This window comes from Erpetoichthys calabaricus, chromosome 17 (assembly GCF_900747795.2).
Source record: "Erpetoichthys calabaricus chromosome 17, fErpCal1.3, whole genome shotgun sequence".
Lineage (NCBI taxonomy): Eukaryota > Metazoa > Chordata > Cladistia > Polypteriformes > Polypteridae > Erpetoichthys > Erpetoichthys calabaricus.
Genome location: NC_041410.2, coordinates 21,896,576 through 21,912,429, shown reverse-complemented (window position 1 = coordinate 21,912,429; position 15,854 = coordinate 21,896,576). Strand labels below are relative to the sequence as shown.

At 40.5% G+C, this 15,854-nt stretch overlaps 1 protein-coding gene across 3 annotated transcripts in view; it reads left to right on the top strand.

Moving 5' to 3' along the window:
- Positions 1-15,854, top strand: part of si:dkey-1h4.4 (leucine-rich repeat protein SHOC-2) — a 42,637-nt gene that overhangs the window by 7,100 nt on the left and 19,683 nt on the right. For all 3 annotated transcript variants that reach the window (XM_051920470.1, XM_051920469.1, XM_028823687.2), the window contains exons 2-4: positions 2,702-2,891; positions 8,038-8,458; positions 15,366-15,505. In XM_051920470.1, the coding sequence (XP_051776430.1) occupies positions 2,702-2,891; positions 8,038-8,458; positions 15,366-15,505 (751 nt within the window). The remainder of the gene's footprint in view (positions 1-2,701; positions 2,892-8,037; positions 8,459-15,365; positions 15,506-15,854) is intronic.

Below are 15,854 nucleotides of genomic sequence, written 5' to 3'. Positions count from 1 at the left end.
AGAAACATTTAGTTGTATTTATGGCTGCAAAAGGGGGCCACACCCAAATACTAAAAGCAACGGTTCACATACATTTACCACTCACAGATTTGTGATCATTTTCCTCAATAAGTAAGTGACCAAGTGTAATAGTATTGTCTCATTTGTTCAGTTGTGTTTCTTCACCTGCGTTTAGATAGATAGATAGATAGATAGATAGATAGATAGATAGATAGATACTTTATTAATCCCAAGGGGAAATTCACACATAATTCATTTAGGACAAGTGTGTAAATCTGATCTGATGATGTTCTAGGTCTCATTTGTGAAGGAATATGGAAAATTCTGAAATGTTCACTAACTGTCCAGCACCACTATATATTCTTATTAAGATCATTCACGTATTTTAAAAAGAGCAGCAGCCCCAGCACTGAAACCTGACAGACACCACTTTTAACCTCACCGAACTGACTCACAAGAGACAGTAAAAGTAAAATGAGAATGACCCGGAGATTCGGAAGCTAAAGAACAGAAGCCAAGGTCCAAACTGGGAGACAGACCTTCTGTCAGCACCAATGTGCAATCAAACATTCAAAGTCATAAACAAGAGCAAAGTCAAACGGAGGTACCAAGGGAGCCCAGCGCAGTCACCTTAAGCAGGTTTCAGGCTGAACTGAGACAGTATTGGATGTGTGAGTATTAATAATTCTCTATGGCACTCGAGTTAATTAGCTTATAGCTGTTAGTTAAGGGTGCTTCTTTTGTTAGTTCGGTCTGTCCTGGGTAAATAATTCTGCTAATCTTACTGAATTCTAGAGTATGACCTTTGTACTGAAGAGTCGGCACTTCGGTTTTATTGTAAAATGTTTCTCCTTTACAAGCAATGCAAGAATTAAGAAGAGAGGACCATGGACACATATCTGCATTAGGCCTCAGATGGCTGCCATAATCAGCAGTGCACCCAAGTAGGTGGTGCTAATTTGTGGTCCTGTCCTCTTGTGTGTCTTAAAAACAAGGGATGGGCATCAACTATTAACAAACAGAAGAAACATTAAGAGAAAAACACCAAAAACTGGTGACGGAGCTCCAGCTCAGACATGGCGGACAGCTGTTATACCAGACCAGCCGTTTGAGCAGCCATTTGAATTATAATAATAATAAGTTATATTTATGTAGCGCCTTTCATACACTAAAGGACAGTTTACAATTCAATAAACACATTAACAAGACAGTAGAAATTACATACAAGAAAATGAATAATACTCATTGAAAAGATGTGTTTTTAACAGGAGTTTGAGATATAATAATAGATTTTTTCCCGCGAAGGCTGAGAGGAAGAGCATTCCAACTTTTAGGGGCTATCACACTGAAAGCTCTGCCACCCATAGTTACTAACCTGTATTTAGGTAAGTTGAGTAAATTAGCATCCGATGATCTTAATGCACAGGCAAGAGTGCAAGGATAATGAGGGGCTAAACAATGAAGGGCTTTAAAGGTGAGAAGAATAATTTTATTCTTGATTCTTGAAGAAACTGGTAACCAATGCAAATCATTAATGTAACACACTTGTCTTTGGGAATGTTGGAGGAAAATTGGAGCTCCTTGGGTGAAATCTACTTAAGACACAGAGAGAAAATGCAAACTCCACACAGAAAACTACTAGGCATGAGGTTTCAACTCACACAGCGGTGTTAATTACTGCTTCACTTTGAGGACAAGTTAGAGTCAGTCAGTCATTATCCAACCCGCTATATCCTAACACAGGGTCACGGGGGTCTGCTGAAGCCAATCCCAGCCAGCACAGGGCGCAAGGCAGGAAGAAACCCCGGGCAGGGTGCCAGCCCACCGCAGGGCACACCCACCCACACAACAAGCACAATTTTAGGATCGCCAATCCACCTAACCTGCATGTCTTTGGACTGTGGGGGGAAACTGGAGCGCCACGCAGACACGGGGAGAACATGCAAACTCCACACAGGGAGGACCTGGGAAGCGAACCCGTGTCTCCTTACTGCGAGGCAGCAGCGCTACAACTGCGCCAGAGCGACCAAGTTAATCTAAAATCGGTTTGGAATAGGAGGAAAGCAGAGCCATTAGACATTGAGACAACATGTAAACTCCACACACTGTGATGGATGGCCGGGGATCATGCCCTGTCGGGAAGTCTGGGAGAGCAGGGGACCAAGAAAAGGGCAAGCCGTTCCCCGGGACAGGAAAGGACAGTCACCCTGGGTTACATCGTGGCCACGAGCATGGAGCTATAACGCTCAAGCCTGTTGGGTTATGTGACCACCACCAGGGGCCACTGGGATAATTCCAGAGCCATGGTCTGCAGCACTTCCGCCACACCAGGGTGTGCTGCCAGGACTTAATTGAGGAACACCAGGAGTACTTCTGGGTGAGGTATAAAAGGGGCCGCCTCACTCCATTCAGGGAGCCGGAGTCGGGTGGAAGAGGACGGAGCTTGCAGGAGAGGAGTGGAGGCGGTGAAGAAAAGAAAGATAAGGACTGAGGTATTGAGGAGATTTGTGTTGGTGTTGCGTGCGCAGAAAAGTAAAAATAAACAGTGTGTGTTTTGGTGACATTCTGAGTCCATCTGTCTGTGTCCGGGGGTCAAACTCCAGAACACTGACAGGCAGACCTCCATCGACCTCTGAGCCAGCTTTGTAAAGTACTGCTGTGAAATGCAAGTCCAACTAATGCAAGTCATTTTTGTCTACAGCAAGTCAGAGAAGATCACCATGGCCATAAAAGAGGTTGAGACCTTCCTGCTGGAAGCTCTTTATAAACAGTCCGAGTCACTAAATCTCAGTCATCGCCAGCTGCTGGTTCTACCTCCATTTATCTCTCAAATGATCGACTTGAGAAGATTATATGTGAATGACAATCAACTTGTTTTACCGCCTACAGAGGTATGGAATATAACATTTTAAAATTGTTGTTCTTCCTTGAAGTCTTTTGTTTTTATCTAGAATTGGTGATACTGGTAATTCCATGAATGGCGGGCTTTGCAATGTTCTTTTAAGCCCCACTGAAGTTATTGTCCAGTTGAGTCTGTTGCCACTGGTCCCCTCATTCCTGCTCCTCTTTATATATTTACTTCAAATTATTTGACATTCTAATATTAGACTTGTAAATTTTGACTTTTGTTGGAAACAATCCTAATAGAAAACGACTGTCATTAGTCTCACTCATACTATTACTCTCTTCAAGGAGTCCATTATAAATCTCTTTTTTTCTAATTTCAATTGGCCTTATTACATCATGCAATTTTTGTGTTTGGTTTTCAAAATATTTCCTCATTCATGTCTAAAATAACTAACGCACGGAATTAACCCTCTGTGATTTCATCATCCTTAAACACGGCCCTGCTGCCATATATTTTTATATGCTTTTGTATTTTGTAGCACTGGCCTGCTGGGATACATTTGGTCCGTCTATTTTAATACCCCACTTTTTTTTTTAAATTTTATTTATTAATTTTATTGTAGTCATTCCATACAAATAGATCAATTAATACAAAAAAGAATCGAAGACAAATCAAACCCCACCCTTGAGAAGGAGAGCATGGCCAAAGGAGAATTGCTTAGGGCTTTGTAATAGGGCAAAAATAAACAATAAAAAAAAAATATATATAAATAAATAAATAAATGGAGAATGAAAAGAAATGCGGAAATAATTATTTCTTCTTATTCTAAAATATTATTGATTAGATCCTGCCAGGTTTTGAAAAAATTCTGTACAGATCCTCTAACTGAGAATTTGATTTTTTCCAATTTCAAATAATATAAAACATCGGATTCCCACTGACTTATCAGAGGAGAGTTAGGATTCTTCCAATTTAACAAAATAAGTCTGCGTGCCAAAAGTGTAGTGAATGCAATCACCGTTTGCTTGTCCTTCTCCACTTCAAGTCCGTCTGGAAGAACACCGAACACAGCTGTTAATGGGTTAGGAGGGCTTGTGACCCCAAGGCTGTCAGAAAGGCAGATGTTAGTTTGGTGCAGGCCCAGAACATGTGACCCAGTGAGGCAGGAGCTTAGTTGCAGCGTTCGCAGGTTGGATCTTGCCCTGGAAACATATTGGACAGTTTTAAGCGAGACAGATGAGCTCGATATATAATTTTTAGTTGAATAATTCTATGCTTTGCGCATATGGAGCTCGAGTGAATTCTCTGCATTGCTACCTTCCACTCCTTTTCTGATATATTAATTAAGAGATCTTTTTCCCAATGTCCTCTTGGATCTTTGAAAGGAAGGGACTCTAATAAAACTTTATATATTGCAGAAAAGGTGTCTAAGTCCTCGAAATTGAGCAGTATTTTTTCCAGCATGGTGGAGGGTACGAGATGAGGAAAATCGGGCAGGTTCTGTTTAACAAAGTTTCTAATTTGAAGATAGTGAAAGAAATGTGTAGCTGGGAGGTTAAATTTGGAATGTAATTGTTCAAAGGAAGCAAAGATATTGTCTATATAAAGATCTCTGAGCAATTTAATCCCAGATCTTTTCCAGATATTAAAAACTAGATATGTTTGCGAGGGTTGAAAGAGGTGGTTCTCCTGCAGAGGTGCCACAGATAAAAGATTTTCCATCTTAAAATGCTTTCTAAGTTGGTTCCATGTTCTGAGTGAGTGAAGCACAATTGGGTTATTAGTATATTTGTGATAACTTGCATTTATTGGAGCGCAGAGCAGGGAATATAAAGAAGTACTGCAGGATTTTACTTCTATTGCAGACCAAGCCTGTGTATGTTCATTTTTTTGTGTCCAGGTTTTTATGGCTTGTATGTTTGCTGCCCAGTAATAAAACTGAAAATTAGGTAGAGCCATGCCACCTTCTGCCTGAGGTCTTTGTAGGGTCGCTCTTCAGATATGTGAATGTTTTGAGTTCCAAATGAATGAGGTTATTGTTGAATCTAATTGCTTAAAAATGATTTATTGATATATATTGGAATGTTTTGAAATAAAAAGAGAAAGTTTAGGAAGGATATTCATCTTAACAACGTTAATTCTTCCGGCTAGAGTGAGATGAAGGGTTGACCATCTATGCAAGTCTTGCTTAATTTTTTCCATACAGATGGCAAAATTTTGTTGATAAAGAGCTTTATGTTTACTTGTGATATTCACCCCTAGGTATTTAAACTGATTTGCTATTAATCCCCCACTTTTTAAATTACGGTGCTATTGAGAGGCAGAAATAATGCTGGTAACATCAGGTATAAGACAACAATCATCTTTGGATGGGATGCCAGTCCTCCAGGGCACACCCAGAGGCATACTGTATATGAACCAGGCCAATTTAGTTTAACACGCATGCCATTGGAACTTCAGAGAAACACAGTGGACACAGGCAGAACGCAGAAAGTCCAGATAGACTGCGGTAGGGCAAAGAGATTAATGCAAGTGCCAGGAGGTGCAAGAAGGCAGCACTAAGCACTGTGCCACTGCACCATCCCAGGATGCATGCCAGTGTTCTGAAAACACATAGTCAGCCATGTCTACTGACAGATGAAATGCATTCTGTGCAAAAAAAAAGATGATGTAACATTGGTGATGTGGAATGGTGTGGTAGTGCACGGTACACTGAAAATGCAAAAGGGATCGCCGAATTTTATATTTGTTTCATCAGTGTGTAGCTGCTGGTTAGGATGAGCTTCCTCTATAATGTTTGGGATTAAGACACATTTGTCATTGATTTCCCCCTCTGCTCAGCTCAACAGTTTAAAATTACAAATGAAACAACTGAGATGTGATTAAAGTGCACATTGCAGACTTTCCTTTAAGGGGCTGTGCATACACAGCATGTAGAAATGGCAACACTTTTTCTACACAGCCCCCCCATTTCAGGTCACCATAATGTTTTGGACACAGCAATGGCAGGTCTATTAAAGCTGTCGTATTTAGTTCTTTGTCACATATCCCTTGCATGCAATGACCACTTGAAGTCTGTGATTCACAGACATCAGCAAGTGCCGAGGATCTTCTCTTGTGATGCTCTGCCAAGCCTCTCATCTACTGCGTGTTTCGGGGACTTGTCTCCTAAAGTTGTCTCTTCAGCATACAGTATGGATGTCCCGCTCAAGTGGATTTAAATCGGGTGACTGGCTTGGCCATTCAAGTAGCTTCTGTTTTTTAGCTTTGAAAAACTCTTGCGTTGCCTCAGCACTATGTTTGGGATCATTATCTTGTTGTAGGATGAAGCGCTGTCCGATGAGTTTGGAGGCATTTACTGGAACTCGAGCAGATAAGATGTTTCTGTAAACTTCAGAATTCATTGTGCAGCTGTCGTCAGCAGTCCCAGCATCCACGAAGAGAAGTGTGGCAGCCATACACGCCCAAGCCGTAACACCCCCACTGCCATATTTAATAGATGAGGTGGCATGCTTTGGATCTTGGGCAATTCCTTTTCTTCTCCACACTTTACTCTGCCATCACTCTCTTACAGGTTCATCTTTGTGTCATCTGTCCACAAGACCTTTTCCCAGAATTCTGCAAGCTCTTTTAAGTCATTTTTTATTGCAAACTGTAATCTGGCCACCCTGTTTTTGAGAGTAGCTAGTTTGTATCTTGCAGCATGGCCTCTGTATTTCTGTTCATGAAGCCTTCTACAGATAGTCGTCTCTGACATGTCCACATCTGCCTCCTGAAGACTATTTCTGATCTGTCAGACAGGCGTTTGGGGGCTTTTTCTTTACCATAGTGAGGATTCTTCTGCCATCAGCAGGGGAGGTCTTCCTTGGCCTGCCAGTCCCTTTGTGATTATTGAGCTCACCAGTGTGTTCTTTCTTCTTACTGACTCGCTTTGCTCACCTAATCCCCCCCCCCCCCCCCCCGCTAAGCGTTATGTGACATTGTGAAGAGGGGGCTGAACGCACCCCAAGGAGACACGGATGCTCCTCTGAAACCCCTCTTAAACGGTGGTACAATGGGAAACAAATTCCTTTTTTTAACCTCCTCTTTGCTCGATCAGTTGCTGGCTTGCTGCTGCTGCTGTGCCGCATGATCTGCACTTCACTCGCCTACCACTTCATCCCACCCACGCCCCTCTCCTGCCAGCGCTACACGCCGTTGTGAAGAGGGGGGCTGAACGCACCTCAAAGAGACGTGGTCGCTCCTCCGAAACCCCTCTTTAATGGTGATACAATGGGAATCACATAACAGTTGTTTTTTTTACCTCCTCTTTGCTCGATCAGCTGCTGGATTGCCGCATGATCTGCATTTCGTGCGGCGCATCGAACATTTTAAAGTCTCTGCTTTGTCTCTCTTCTCCCCCAGACATCCTCAAACACTATTCGATCTCTATTCACTGTTCCGTTATTTCAACCGAGTAATAATTTCTGTTTGTTTGCACTAATGTGATCTTTACTCTCATTTTTTTTGAGACTTTCGAATTTTCGTATTTCTATTATCTCTAACCTGCTCTGCATGTGTATCATGGGACTTGCTTCCAAAGGTTGTAAGTATGATGTGACTTGACCGTCTCGCAGGATGTGAAAGTGTCTCTCTGTCTCTCTTCATGTCTCGTCGCAGGAAAAAAGTCTCGTCTCAAGTTCCATCCATTATCCAACCCGCAAGGCAGGAAACAAACCCCCGGGCAGGGCGCCAGCCCACCGTAGGGCACACACACCAAGCACACACAAGGGCCAATTTAGAACTGGTCCCAAGTTTTTTTTATATAATAGGAGATATTCCAGACAGCTGGTCTGTCATCCTAAGGTTTTAGCAAAGTCTTGAATGGTTTAATTCTTGGTTTTCAGCCTCATGATAGCTTCTTTGGGGGAAATTAAGGAAGAATTTATCTTTATCCCAAACATTATTGAGGGCACTGTATTTATTTGATGATTTCTGTGTAAAGTCATTGCAAAAATACAATTATTGGGAGAGTTCATACTGTTTTCAATAAAGTGTGTGCTTTTATAAAAGATTCTGACATTTTTCATGTTATGTAGTGTTTTTTGGGGATTGTGCATAGATATTGGAAAAATAGCTGAGCTGTGTAAGCATTTAGAAAAAACTCTTTTATAACTTTTGCGTGCACAATTATTTGTTGTTGTTCATAGGTGTTGTCCCTGAAAAACCTGGAAGAGCTAATTCTCGATCAGAACCAGCTGACTTTGTTGCCTAGTGGCATTGGCTGTCTCAGTCGCCTAACGTATTTGAGCGTCAGCCATAATCCTCTTTGTGTTCTTCCAGAAGAAATTGGAGAGTTAGGGGAACTGCGAGAGCTGTGGGCTGTTAACTGCCATCTCATCTCATTACCCTCGTCAATCTGCAATCTGCAAAAGCTCCAGAAGCTTGGGGTGCGTAAAAACCGGATTGCTAAACTGCCAAGTGAATGTGTGCACCTTTCGCAGCTGCAGTGGTTAAATCTGGCTGATAATGAACTGCGGGAACTCCCAGATGAATTCCTGAAACTCCACGCTTTGGCATACATCAACCTGGATGGAAACAAATTTGAACAAGTTCCAGCATCCATATCAGGTTAGTCTGGTAAGAGAGACACAGTAAATTCTGGAGAAGTTGTTTGACAACGTCATGGTCTCAGGGAGCATAGATAACAAATACTGTGATAAAGTGCAAATAAGATATGGATCTCATCTTATTGTGAGTGGCCAGCAATGATTACATTTTTATACTGCAGGAAATATTATTTGGATGACTTAAAATAAATAGGAAACAATTGTCATGTATTCATAGCATAAACACCAGGTTCCAATAAAGAAAAATAATTTGAACGGCACTGCACTTTGGGATTGCCAGTGAACAGAAAGAACCACACTTTGATGATTCAAAGGGGAATTAAAAGATACAGACAGTGAAATAGCGGAGCCCTAAACTTACATTTTTCTGAGGTGTTTACAAGTGAGTAAGTGGATAACCTCCCAGAGGTAACAGGGACTACTAAGGAGGTGCTGAGGGATTTAGAAATTGTAGAGGGAGAAGTGCTGCTCAGATTAAATAAGCTGAAATCACACAAATCACCAGGACCAGATAATAGTTACCCTCGAGTTCTTAAGGAGGCTAGCGAGTACAGATACAGTGGTGTGAAAAACTATTTGCCCTCTTCCTGATTTCTTATTCTTTTGCATGTTTGTCACACAAAATGTTTCTGATCATCAAACACATTTAACCATTAGTCAAATATAACACAAGTAAACACAAAATGCAGTTTGTAAATGGTGGTTTTTATTATTTAGGGAGAAAAAAAAATCCAAACCTACATGGCCCTGTGTGAAAAAGTAATTGCCCCCTGAACCTAATAACTGGTTGGGCCACCCTTAGCAGCAATAACTGCAATCAAGCGTTTGCGATAACTTGCAATGAGTCTTTTACAGCGCTCTGGAGGAATTTTGGCCCACTCATCTTTGCAAAATTGTTGTAATTCAGCTTTTATTTGAGGGTTTTCTAGCATGAACCGCCTTTTTATGGTCATGCCATAGCATCTCAATTGGATTCAGGTCAGGACTTTGACTAGGCCACTCCAAAGTCTTCATTTTGTTTTTCTTCAGCCATTCAGAGGTGGATTTTCTGGTGTGTTTTGGGTCATTGTCCTGTTGCAGCACCCAAGATCGCTTCAGCTTGAGTTGACGAACAGATGGACGGACATTCTCCTTCAGGATTTTTTGGTAGACAGTAGAATTCATGGTTCCATCTATCACAGCAAGCCTTCCAGGTCCTGAAGCAGCAAAACAACCCCAGACCATCACACTACCACCACCATATTTTACTGTTGGTATGATGTTCTTTTTCTGAAATGCTGTGTTCCTTTTACGCCAGATGTAACGGGACATTTGCCTTCCAAAAAGTTCAACTTTTGTCTCATCAGTCCACAAGGTATTTTCCCAAAAGTCTTGGCAATCATTGAGATGTTTCTTAGCAAAATTGAGACGAGCCCTAATGTTCTTTTTGCTTAACAGTGGTTTGCATCTTGGAAATCTGCCATGCAGGCCATTTTTGCCCAGTCTCTTTCTTATGGTGGAGTCGTGAACACTGACCTTAATTGAGGCAAGTGAGGCCTGCAGTTCTTTAGACGTTGTCCTGGGGGTCTTTTGTGACCTCTCGGATGAGTCGTCTCTGCGCTCTTGGGGTAATTTTGGTCGGCCGGCCACTCCTGGGAAGGTTCACCACTGTTCCATGTTTTTGCCATTTGTGGATAATGGCTCTCACTGTGGTTCGCTGGAGTCCCAAAGCTTTAGAAATGGCTTTATAACCTTTACCAGACTGATAGATCTCAATTACTTTTGTTCTCATTTGTTCCTGAATTTCTTTGGATCTTGGCATGATGTCTAGCTTTTGAGGTGCTTTTGGTCTACTTCTCTGTGTCAGGCAGCTCCTATTTAAGTGATTTCTTGATTGAAACAGGTGTGGCAGTAATCAGGCCTGGGGGGTGGCTACGGAAATTGAACTCAGGTGTGATACACCACAGTTAGGTTATTTTTTAACAAGGGGGCAATTACTTTTTCACACAGGGCCATGTAGGTTTTGGATTTTTTTTCTCCCTAAATAATAAAAACCATCATTTAAAAACTGCATTTTGTGTTTACTTGTGTTATATTTGACTAATGGTTTAAATGTGTTTGATGATCAGAAACATTTTGTATGACAAACATGCAAAAGAATAAGAAATCAGGAAGGGGGCAAATAGTTTTTCACACCACTGTATAAACCCTTCACACATATTTTTAGGAAGTCACTGTGCACTGGAGAGATTCCAAAGGACTGGAAAATGGCAAATATCATTCCATTATATAAAAAGGGTGACAGGGCAGATCCAAGCAACTATAGGCCAGTAAGCTTAACATGCATCACAGGAAAATTACTGGAAGGAATTATTAAGGATAAGATAAGATTGAGCAACACATGACAAGGACAGGAGTGATTAGGAACAGTCAGCATGGGTTCAGAAGAGGGAGGTCGTGTTTTACTAACATGCTGGAATTCTATGAGGAGGCAAAAGAAGGATATGATCAAAGTGGAGCAGATGATGTTATTTATCTGGACTTTCAGAAAGCATTTGATAAGGTGCCACATGAGAGGATGGGCATCAAATTAAAAGAAGTGGGAGTTCAGGGTGATGTTTGTAGATGGGTGCAGAATTGGCTCAGGCACAGGAAGCAGAGGATGATGGTGCAAGGAACCTCATCAGAACTGGCCGATGTTAAGAGTGGTGTTCCACAGGGGTCAGTGCTAGGGCCGCTGCTATTTTTAATATATATAAATGATTTAGATAGTAATATAAGTAACAAGCTGGTTAAGTTTGCAGATGATACCAAGATAGGTGGATTAGCAGATAATTTGGAATCCATTATATTATTACAGAAGGACTTGGATAGCATACAGGCTTGGGCAGATTTGTGACAGATGAAATTTAATGTCACTACATGTAAAGTATTACACATAGGAAGTAAAAATGTTAGGTTTGAATACACAATGGGACGGTCGGAAAATCGAGAATACACCTTATGAGAAGGATTTAGGAGTCATAGTGGACTCTAAGCTATCGACTTCCCAACAGTGTTCAGAAGCCATTAAGAAGGCTAACAGATTGTCAGGTTATATAGCGCAATGTGTGGAGTACAAGTCCAAGGAGGTTCTGCTCAACCTTTATAATGCACTGGTGAGGCCTCATCTGGAGTTCTGTGTGCAGTTTTGGTCTCCAGGCTACAAAAAGGACATAGCAGCACTAGAAAAGATCCAGAGAAGAGCGACGAGGCTGATTCCAGGGCTACAGGGGTTGAATTATGAGGAAACATTAAAAGAGCTGAGCCTTTACAGTTTAAGCAAAAGAAGATTAAGACGTGACACGATTGAAGTGTTTAAAATTATGAAGGGAATTAGTCCAGTGGATTGAGACTGTTATTTTAAAATGAATTCACCAAGAACACGGGGACACAGTTGGAAACTTGTTAAGGGTAAATTTCGCACAAACATTAGGAAGTTTTTCTTTACACAAAGAATGATAGACACTTGGAATAAGCTACCAAGTATTGTGGTAGACAGTAAGATGTTGGGGACTTTCAAAACTCGACTTGATGTTTTTTTGGAAGAAATACGTAGATAGGACTGGCGAGCTTTGTTGGGCTGAAATGGCCTGTTCTAGTCTAGAGTGTTCTAATGTTCTAAATAAGCAAGAAAATGAAATGACGAGTCATTTGTGGTGATTTCTACTTGTAAAAATAACCTTATGTCTTTGGAATATCAGACGTAATTTGAAGTATGAGGTGTAAATAACACTTGGACATGTGGGGTACATGCAAAGTACACAGAGCCGGTGACTGGGCTTGAATCTGAACCAGGTTTCCTGAACTTATAAGACAGGAGTATTGACTACTAAGGAGCCATGCTGTTGATAGGTACGAATGCAACAATATTCTCTTATTTTGTGTTTAAGTGGTGATGCTATTGTTGTGGTGGATTGATTCCATAGTTTTAAACACTTGTGTCAGACGGTTCTGGGAACATGGGTTCTGCTCTCAGCCAAGTCAGTCTGTGGAGTCTTTGTGGTTAGCGTATGCCTGCATGGCTTTTCTCTAGGCTTCCTTGCACATCCTACAAACCTGCATGTTACTTTAGTTGGCAACAGAAAACCGAGGCCTTGTCCGCACTACTAAATTTTCAATTACAAAAGCACAAAAATTGAGTCATATCCTTCTGAAAACACAGCCTCAGCATTATGGTGTTGACTGGTGAAAAGTATTTTTTGAAAATGCAGACTCTTATTGCACTCCGATTTGTTCATGTCCTTCTTTTATTGGATCCTGCTCTTTACAATGTCACATTCCTTGATTGGTCACCTTTCACAAAAGAAAAACATTCCAACATAGCGGACACAGAAAGGTTGCTTTCCATGATGCTTGTTGTGTTGCTTACCTGCATGCATATAAATTGCGTTTTGAACAATCTGAATGCTGCATACATGCCCAAAAGGCAAATAATTTACCGGTCTCCGTAGTTTGGCGATAATGTTACCACCCCTTCAAGGATTTTTCCACCAATATGTACAAAGCCCAATGTAGGTGTGCGTCTACGTCATATGCGTTTTTGGTTGTTTTAGCATGGACAGAGATATTGTGAAAATGTTAGTATGGGTGTAGATCATTTTGGTTTAAACGTTGCCAGTTCTAAATGAGTGTGTAGCAGTCTGGACAAAGTCTGAGTGAGTGCATGTGGGCCAGCAAAGGACCGACATCCCATCCAGATTTGATTTCTGTTATGATTTTGGGATTGACTTTGGCATCCCTGTAAAAAAGAAGGTTCAGAAAATCCAAGTCAAATTGTATGTTTCTTAGATGGAAAAAAGGTCTGAATTGTTTAACCACTTAGTTACTATACAGGGGTGGGAAGAAGTAGGTTTACAGTTGTTTGTATGGAAAAAGACACATCTCTCTATTATATAAAAAAAATCCTGAGACTTTTTGGAAGATTTTTTCAAGTCCCGCGAGACGAGACTTTTGACATGAGATTTTTTCAAGTCACACCCACCTCTCAACCATATTCAACCATGCCCACGGTCCTCTCACCTCTCAATCGTGTGAATGCTTTAGACAGACACAGTTTCTGCTCTCTCATCTCTTATAAATTTTAACTTTTTCCTCACTTTAAGTTCCCAATTAAAGAAGATGTATTATGTCCAAATCTTATTGAAGAATTTCATCACGAAGGGTTATCAACAGAAGAAATGAGTACACGGGCAATCCTAGCACCGAGAAACAAGGAAGTTGATGGCAAAAATGTCGATCGGTTACACTGCAAAATGGTTAAATGCGTATCGATAGAGTATACTGAACAGTTGGTGGTGATGGTGTGGAAAATGAAAACATCAACTTACAATATCCCGAAGAATATATACAACCGTTAACACCGTCCGGTCTTCCACCGCACTAATTACTGTTGAAAGAAGGATGTATAACATTAGATACCAAAGGAGATCTTGATATGCCATTCGTATTAAAACATTAACAGTTTCCCGCTAGAAGAGCTTTTGAAAAGACAATTAACAAATCACAGAGACAAACATTCGAAAAACATTTTATTAAATAGAGGGAAAGAAACGAAATTCAATCAGTTAATATGTTGCACTGTCACGATGAAAGTCCAAACACAGGATAAAAATTCAATGCGATATTGACGAAAACTGAATTAAAAGAAATTGTTTTTACTGAAGTTTTACAGTAAAAGTGTAAGTTTAAAAAGTATTTGTGTGTTAATTTCAAAGCCAAACAGAACAAAATCATATTACGCAAGGAATACCTCAACGCAACATGAAACATAATTTACTTTCAAATTATTACGTTTTATTCTTTTTCAATATGGTTAATTACTCGCTGTAATGTAAAATAGTTCTATTATGCATATGTAACAATTCCCATGAAAATAAAGATCTGTTTAAATTGTACAACCGCATCCCCATACGCGAGCGACAGAACCACAAAGAGGCATGCGTGCAGCGTTGGGCTGGGGGTTGGCGAGTGAAGCGAGCAGGGGGTTGATTATGATTATTATAATAGTTTTATTAACACAGTAGCTTTATTAACTCAAAAGAATGTCACACTGGCACAGTGCACCCTGGTACAATCTCATACAGTAAGTGCTCAAATTGGCAGCCTCACATACTCACAGCTGTAAATTGCTTTTGCCCACCCCTGCATTATTCGTTTTTTTTCTAAACAATCAATTCAGTTAAGTTTGTTCTCATTAAGCACACTTCCACATAGGAGCTGGGTGTGCTATTCGATAATTGCAAATATAATATAAAAAAATTTAAATGGAACATAATCACCAAGTGTAATGTTACAACATTCATTCATGACTACCATATACTTTATCGTGCCCATGAGTGTATAGTTTATCCCAGTAAGACTGAGCAGGTCGCCCACCTTGCATAAAGTGCCAGGAGTTTTTGTTTTCTTCTAAAGAAATCGCTTCTTGAATTCTAGGAATTTAGCCATACAATTTGCTTCCTAATCATTTCCTGGAGTTGTTTCAGCTTGAAACTGAGCACCTTCTGAATCTGTGCCAACTATGAATATACCTTTTTGTCTTTACCTGTTTAAAGAAATCTGATTTAGTTCTTTATTTACTTTGTATGACACAATGTTGTCAGCTTCACCTTTTCTGTCTGTGACTTAGCTGCAGGAGACCACTCTTATTGTGTATTCTGGTCACCACTAGGCAGAATAATTGCAGTTTTACAAAGTCTCAATTTTCTGATTTTGGAGATATTATATATATTTATTATTTTACAGAAATCATCAGGGAATATAAACTTGTAGAAAACAGATACATCTTGCATGTCTAGCAGCTCACAACTACTCAGTCCATTTAAAGTGAGCTTCCCACATGTGCAAGCCGATTCCATACCTTTGTAACTTCTTTGCCTTATTTTCAGATATGGAAAGTCTTCTGGTGCTCAGCATGCAGTACAATTTAATTCGTTCACTGCCAGATGACAGAATCATCGGTTTAACAGGCCTGACTAAATTAGATCTAAGAAGAAACCCTTTAACCGTCAGACCTGATCACTGGAAGGTAGGCATTAATGAATGTTTATTCCATAGGCATCTTTTAATTTGGTGTTATTTGCTTGTACTTTTAGAGTTTCCTTCATGTTGGTCTTTGTGTAGTTGTGAATACTATAAATGATATACAGGTCAGCTCTTGAGATTCATGGCTTTATGGTTCACAGATCCGGAAATTTTGTGGGATTGTCATCAATAATTAAATGGAAATTATTCTGCAAGTTTTGTGACCTATTGCTGAAAATTGCAGGCAATCCTGTAGCACTGCTACTTAAATGGACTGCAAATCCCAGCAGCCCTTTGAGTACTGCATCATTGGGCAGCTTCGGTGGCTGCCATGAGAGCTTCTACTTGACACA